General features: G+C 44.0%; 1 protein-coding gene across 1 annotated transcript; it reads right to left on the reverse strand.

Annotated features, from left to right (window-relative positions):
* Window positions 1-386: 386 nt before the first annotated feature.
* On the reverse strand, window positions 387-6280 carry LOC106491866 (asparagine--tRNA ligase, cytoplasmic-like; the record flags this gene model as incomplete). The annotated part of the gene is made up of 8 exons (XM_067317129.1): window positions 6197-6280; window positions 4434-4516; window positions 4112-4177; window positions 3909-4001; window positions 3393-3482; window positions 2008-2086; window positions 762-832; window positions 387-473 (listed from the first exon to the last, which is right to left on the reverse strand). Coding segments are annotated over exons 1-8 (612 nt in total), but the record flags the coding sequence as incomplete, so codon positions are not given.
* Window positions 6281-7141: the final 861 nt, after the last annotated feature.

The raw sequence follows: 7141 nt of genomic DNA on the forward strand, positions 1-7141 counted from the left end.
TGATCTCATTAAAAAAAAAAGTAATAAACCTCATTCACTACCTTTCCTAGGGAAAATAAAACCATGTTATTTAGTTAATATAATTTTGCACTGAAATACCCTATAAAATATCTACAGGATGTATCAGTGGAAAATTGTTTCAGCCAAAAGGTAAAGCAGAACAGTCACTTAGTTCTCTCTCTCTCACACACACACACTGAACTGCAGGTGACAGCAGCAGCTTTAGGTTTGGGGGTTTGGTGTTTGTTTTGTTTTGATTTTTAAACAAATTCCCACTGAACTCAACCAGTAATTATTTCCACCTCTGCTTCTCATCCCATCAGGAAAACGATAACCTGTTACAGAGCAGGAGAACGCAAACACACAGCCTTATCTAACTGCCGTACCTGCTTGCCTTCAGGAACCAGGTTCAGTGTACCATACACTGCAACGGTGCTCTCTGTAGCGAGAAGTAGCCCGTTGTAACACTGACACTACAGAGACAAAAAGAAACAAAGAGACAGTTAAGATAATTTTTAATTTCTAGTTTTTCTATGAGATCTACTGGAATCATGGACAAGATTAACTCATAATCACTTCTAGTTAGTTTTCACATTGACAAAAAACTCTAGTGGTACGAGATACAATTTAACTAAATAGTAGGATTTAATCAACAGGTTTAGGAGAGCTTCCAAGAGTCTATATAAAGGCAAAACAGATGAGGTACAAACTCTTCATTTATTCATTTAGAGACAGAACAGAATTGTATCATCGCAACTTACCAGTTCATCTGAAAGGACACACTGTAGAAATCCTGTGCCGTCTCTCAAAACAATGAACATCAAATTTTTTCCTAGTTAAAAACAGAACAAAAAATGCAGAGAGCCTCAGATTTATTCACTGATTCATCGAACAGACCCACTCCAAGAAACATTACCCCCTGGTGTGCAGCTTATTACTGAAGGACTGTGATCACGTTAAAAAACAAAACAGAAGATGCTCCAGGTAAACACTGAAGCACTAGCTCAGTTACAGGAGCCTTTCACAGAGCTGTATTTTGTTTAACTTGAGCTAAAAGAAGCTTCAACAAACATCAAGAGTAAAGCCTGCTGCAACCCCAACAGGGCTGGGGTGGCACTGCCATGCCGTGACCCCAGCAAACGCGCTCGGGTCCTGAGGGACTGCCAGTCCGTTTGACAGAACTGATGAGTGCACAGGCCCAAGCTACAGCTAACGTGGGGAGCGATGTCACCCTGGACATCCACATCCTCACAAAAGCATCGGTTAAGAAATTCGTTTTTCTAGGTGCTAGAATCAACCACAGAGAAGAAGAACCAAAGACAATTAACTGGTCAGGATATCCAAATCCACAACTGCTTGGTCAAGTCCTTCAGTGAACAAAGGTTACGTATGAAGTCAGAATCAGCTCTGTCATACACTTCCAGATTTATTTATTTTCTAAATCATAAAAGAACACAAAAAGCAGTTTTCTGGCTTTGTACTGGGAAGTTTTACGCAAGCCTCTCACTCCCCAGCTGACACCACCTTGCTAACTAGGATACTGATCATTTTGAAAGCAAGTATTACTCACTATACTTAAAAGTTATGTCACTTTACATAACTTAAAAAAAAAAAAAAACCACTAATTTGTTGATTTCACCATTAGCAGATAGATGCAAATTAGCTCTTCAATTTGAAGGATTCGTTTAAGAAACAAAAATTAAGTCTTTTTAAAAAAAAATCTGTAGAATTGGCCTCCAAATCAAACATCCCAAAGGCTTTGGGCTAAAAAGTCTGTACACATTCATACATTATGATTAAGATACCTCTGTGTATTCATACATCATGCAGAACTTGTCAGTGGTGCATTGGTCAGCTTGGTACACCACAGGGGACATCTAACTGATGGTCTAAAAACTTTAGCATAAATGCTGTTTGATTCCTTCTGAGTTTCCAGATTTTGATGGCTACGGAAGTTGTTCCATCTTTTTGCATAGGTTTGATAACTTTTAAGTGCTTGTGGTTTACCTTGCCTACGTAATCTGTGAATCCAGCCAAAAATCTTCACTCTTTGCCCTCTGTAAGCCTCCAGAGCACCAATCTTAACCTGCACAGCAAGGAATAAAAGCAATCAACTGGAGAAAAGCAAATCAGCATTTAGATGACGTTTTCCATATAATTACTTAGAATACAGGCATATATGACATTTCCCCTCCCCAAAATATCTCCTCCCAGCACTTGAAGGGAAGTTCCAGTCAAAATATGAGCACAGCTGCCAACACCAAACAGCTGTGTAGGAAGGAAAGAGTATTTTATCCGGTTACATCACAGACAGCACGTCTGGACAGTACTTGCAGACTTCATATGGAGCCCATTCTATTTAGCAGGCTCACTTTGCCATAAAGAAACTAGGAACCGCAATACCCTCGATCAGCCAAGGAACTCACTTCGCATTTGGCCAAGTAGAGAAGTCAAAACACTTAGCAGCTCACACCTGAAGACCAGAGTGTTCAGGTATTACTGGAACTCCAAGATACATTAAATCACCAGATAACTTAGAAATGATGCCCCAGAAACATTTTCCAGTGCTCTGAAGTGTGAGTGGACATCTCTGGATTAATTTCTAAAAATATTCAATAGATGAGTGCAGTTAGCACCCAAGAAGCAGAGGACATCAAATCTGGATCTGACATAGGTACATCTAGACGTGCGCTGAGGTACTGACACTGCTGTGGTCAGAACAATTAATCCAGCAGGCCCCTTTGAAAGGGATGAGGCCTCACTAAGTCAGGCTGCTGGAGTGGGGTGGTCTAGAAGAGACGGCGAATGATTTCAGCACAGCTGGGTACTGCTCTCCCTTTCGCAAAGAGCAGCCCTGAGAGGGCAAGGCTCAAAGCAAAACCATCTTCCATACACGCTGCACAGGGCCTGTCCAAAAACACCACTCAGCAGCACATGTAACATCTGCTTACCAAACTAAGGCCCACACAGCCCCACCAAATCCAGCAGGACTGTAGAAATAACCGTATAAGAACTGTACTCCATGTCTCAACACCTTGTGTTTTCTAACTAGCAGTGTTTCTTCACTCTCCACCACAGGAAGAATCAACTAAAGCAGAAATAACAAACTTTTTCAAACAGAAGTATGGTCTCTACCAGGAGACAGACACGGACACAGAAAAGTCTGATGCATGAACTGACAAAACTCAGGTAACCATCAAGTGCATGAAAAAGACCAAAGTCCAAATACTAGCAGGCACAGGTAACAAGAAAAACAAGATTACATTTATTGTTAGCAACAAGACAGTGGCCTTCAACAGCTGCCAGTGCCACAAAGCAGGTCAGAACCAACGTCTGTACAGAGAAGAGGCTGTAACTAAGGCCACGCATCAAGTACACTGGATCTTACTCACACATTTTGGCTCTGGAAGACTAGGATCATTCTTGATAACAACTTTCTTAGCTTCCTCTAGGTTCTTCTCTCTTCTCAAGAGATCTTCTGCCTGGTTGTTAAAAAATTTATTAAACAATTGCTACTAGGCTTTGTAAGATTCTCAGCTTCGGTTACTGGAGACTATAACGTACGCTTATAGACAACATGTGTCTTGAAAAGCTTTGACGCTGCCCTACTAGGGCCTAACCTAGGAGGGTGACCTTGATGAGAAACTATGCACAGACGCATTTCATATTTTTTCCAGGAAATCTAAAGGCAATAAACTGCAATCATACAAAACCCAGCCAGTTTCAGTCATTTGCTTGTCCTAATCTAAACAAAGGCAAGTTGTAAAAAACCTATATATAAAAAAGAATGATACAGGGAGGAGCAAACTGAAGGTTTTTCTTTGGGGGGTGGCAGGGCAGGGCTGTTTAATGTCTTTGGGAAGGAAAGATGCCATGCTGATTCCAACTTGGCATCATCTGCAACCTACCTCTTTCTTCTCCTTAGCCTCATTCTTCATTTGTTCCCTGTGCCACAGTTTTTTGACATTCTTCATCTGTGACTTTGAAATAATGCTCCATCTCTAGATGAATCCAGGGAGACAGCAGAAAATAAGAGATTACATTTGTGTCCCTTCACGCAGAGGAGCATTAAAATAACAGTTTCTGCTCAGAAGCTCTAATGTTACAGTACCTCATTTTCTTTTTGCAAATCCACATAAATAGTAGGAAACGGTTCCTTTCCTGCTGTCATTAGAGCCTAAAAAAGAGGGGGAGGGGGAAGGTGACAGAATGAATGGCACCGTAAGTAAACTAAATCCATGCTGAGATAAAGCAGACTAAAGCCACGAGAGAGAGTAGACATCCTGCTTCTGATCCTTCTGGTCAGGGGGTGGGGGGCGGAGGTATAAAATGTACATGTACAAGTACGTTACATACACAATGCCAGCCACTTGACCTAAGTGAAGCTGAACTGTGAATTGAAAATAAACAGCACACGTGTCTTCTGCAGTTACCTTTAAAACAGTTTTGAATGGTTTCTTTTGTGTCCCATCACCGGTGGAATCATTGCCCTCTTGTTCAGAGACGTACAGTTCTTCTACAACACAGGACAAATACAGACACTTGCTTAAAAATGTATTGACTGTGCATCCATTCATGAAGGTACTGGACACACACAAGGATTTGAAGTCTTCAGAATTATCAGCAGTGATAAACCTTCAAAAACAACTGCTTGGTCAGACAGTATAAGACTTGGTTAGTATCTTCCATTTTAAAAATCTGTCCATGTAGCAAGTGATTATGCCAAAGTTTTAGGGACTTCCAAGACATTGAACTCCTGAAAGTTATTGGCTAACATCAGGAACCAAAAAGGAAGAAGCTTTTTATGCAAATAACTTTTTTAGATGAGCAGGGAGATGATAAGTTGAGAGAAGTCAGACAGCTCAGCTAAACATTTGGCTGACTCATAGCCAAGAAATGAATCACCAGTTACAAGAACTGAAGATATTTCCTCCTTTTTCCACAGCCTAACTAGAAATCAAAACCAGAGGATAAGATCTTTTTGCTGCAGGACCCACAAAGCACTTTCATGACCCCCTGCTCAGGTATGGGCAGTCTACAAACGCGAACCTTTCTTCTAATGTGAATGTATTTAGTTTCAACTTCCAGGGATAACAGCATATAAAACCTCAGTCTGATGGTAAGTCCATTACCAAAACCTTGCTTCCCATATTTGTATTCCCAGATTTTGACTAAGCCATCCCTTAGCCTTCTCCACGCTAAACAGAGAAGCTCCATAAGTCTCACAGTAAGGAGCATTCTCAAGACTTCTCATCTTCCAACCTTAAAACACTCCAGCTCATTACTAGCTGCATTAACTGCTTACAGCCAAAACTGAGCACAATAGTGCACAAGAGCAAAATGCAGAGGTTATCCACGTGTCTCTCTATATATTTGCATATATGTCAATACACACCCATACACAGACAGGTACATACACGCACTTCATTCTTTTTTGCTACTTTCATACATCTAGAAGCCCGAAACACACTGGTGAAAACTCATGTTAGAAATATTCTCCTCAAGCAGATGGAAAAGCAATATATACTTTAATTAGCTTCTTATAAGTAACTAACTTCTATCAGGACAGTGCGCACGTGTGTGTGTTTTAATTGGAGAGTTTAGAAATACTTTAATGTATAGTTCCAGTGTTCATGGAAAATGGACTTGCTCATGAAAAACCGATAGGGAATAAAAGCATAAACTGCCATAATAAAAGACATCAGTATAATGTTTCCTATCAGTCTAGCAAGATTCGTCACATTTAGCGGAGGAATAACTAACTGCAGCTTTTAACAGGTAAATTCTTCGGAAACGCCCATCCTGGGCAGACACAAACCCTAAAACGCCAAACCGGAAAACCCGAGTAATTCAAGGTGTCCTGGTCATGTAAAAGGTACCTAATTCGGCCAAGCCCCCGAGCCAGGCCTCGCGGAGGGGCTGGCGCTAGCGGGAGCCCCGGAGCCCCCGGCCCGGCCGCGCTCACGGGGCCGGGGGGGGGGGAGGGAGGCGGGGTCCTGCCGCCGCCCTGCACGGAGGGGCCCAGCCGCCATCTTCCGCCCGCGCGGGGGACGCCGCGCCCCCGCCCCACAGCGCCATTCCCCGGGCTGGGCCGCACCGCGCCCCCGGCACCGCCCCCGCAGCGCGCGGCCCCAGCGACCGCCGCGGCCCCAGCGACCGCCGCGGCCCCGGGCCCGGTCCCGGCCCCGGGCCTCACCCATGACGAGCGCCGCCGTCCTGCCGATAACCTCGCCCGCCATGCTGCCGCGGCCGCCGGAAGTGCCGTCACGGCGCTTCTGGCGGTTGCATCAGCCGCCCCGCCCGCGGGTGGGCGCAGACGCTGCGGCCGCAGCCGGGGCGGGGCGGGGTTTGAGGGGCGGTGGCCCTGGCGCGCCGCTGTGAGGGGCTGCCGGGAGGAGGCGGGAAAAACGCGGCCCCGGGTCCGCGGAACGGACTGTAAAACATTTAAACGTGCTGGAAAGGGGCCTTCGTGAGCCTCTCTGAGCGTGGGCCTCTACCGCTGCTTGGTCTAGAGCCCGTTCTTACACACCGGACCCCTGACGGCTGTTTTGCGTCCGGACACACTCATTAAAAAGTCTCTCTCCATCTCATAATACGGACTGCGCTCCTCCTAAAGTATGCTGTTTAAAACACACTGCCACCTTTCGTTGTCACTACTACCTGTTCTTCTCCAGTAACATCCTCATCTTGCACTTGGAGATGCAGGGCACCGAGTATTTGGAATATTCGTTTACAGTAGTTCCACTGCGGACACTTCAGCTCAGCGTTGTGTTTGATCCCATAAGCTCTGTGTTTTCATAAAAGTAATGCTCACATCTGCCTTCCTTCAACAGCAGAAATAGGAATGTAGTATAAAAGTAATTGCAGGAGTGAATAATATAAAAATGAATTGCCCAATTAGACAACTGACTTAAGTAATTGATTGGTAGAGGGATGATAAGAGAAGATGTTTTGAGGAATACCAGTCTTTATCTGAAAACTTAAAACATTTCAGCTTGTTCTAGGCAGTTTGAGACCGTTTGGAAGGCGTGGTTCAAAATTAAGTTGGTCTTTGTGATTCTGCGTGGGATGTACTGTCTTTTTGTGCAAGCAGTAAAACTGCATTGGTAAAACAATCGCTAACAAAATGGAGTGAACTCTA

This window comes from Apteryx mantelli, unplaced genomic scaffold (genome assembly GCF_036417845.1).
Source record: "Apteryx mantelli isolate bAptMan1 unplaced genomic scaffold, bAptMan1.hap1 HAP1_SCAFFOLD_220, whole genome shotgun sequence".
Lineage (NCBI taxonomy): Eukaryota > Metazoa > Chordata > Aves > Apterygiformes > Apterygidae > Apteryx > Apteryx mantelli.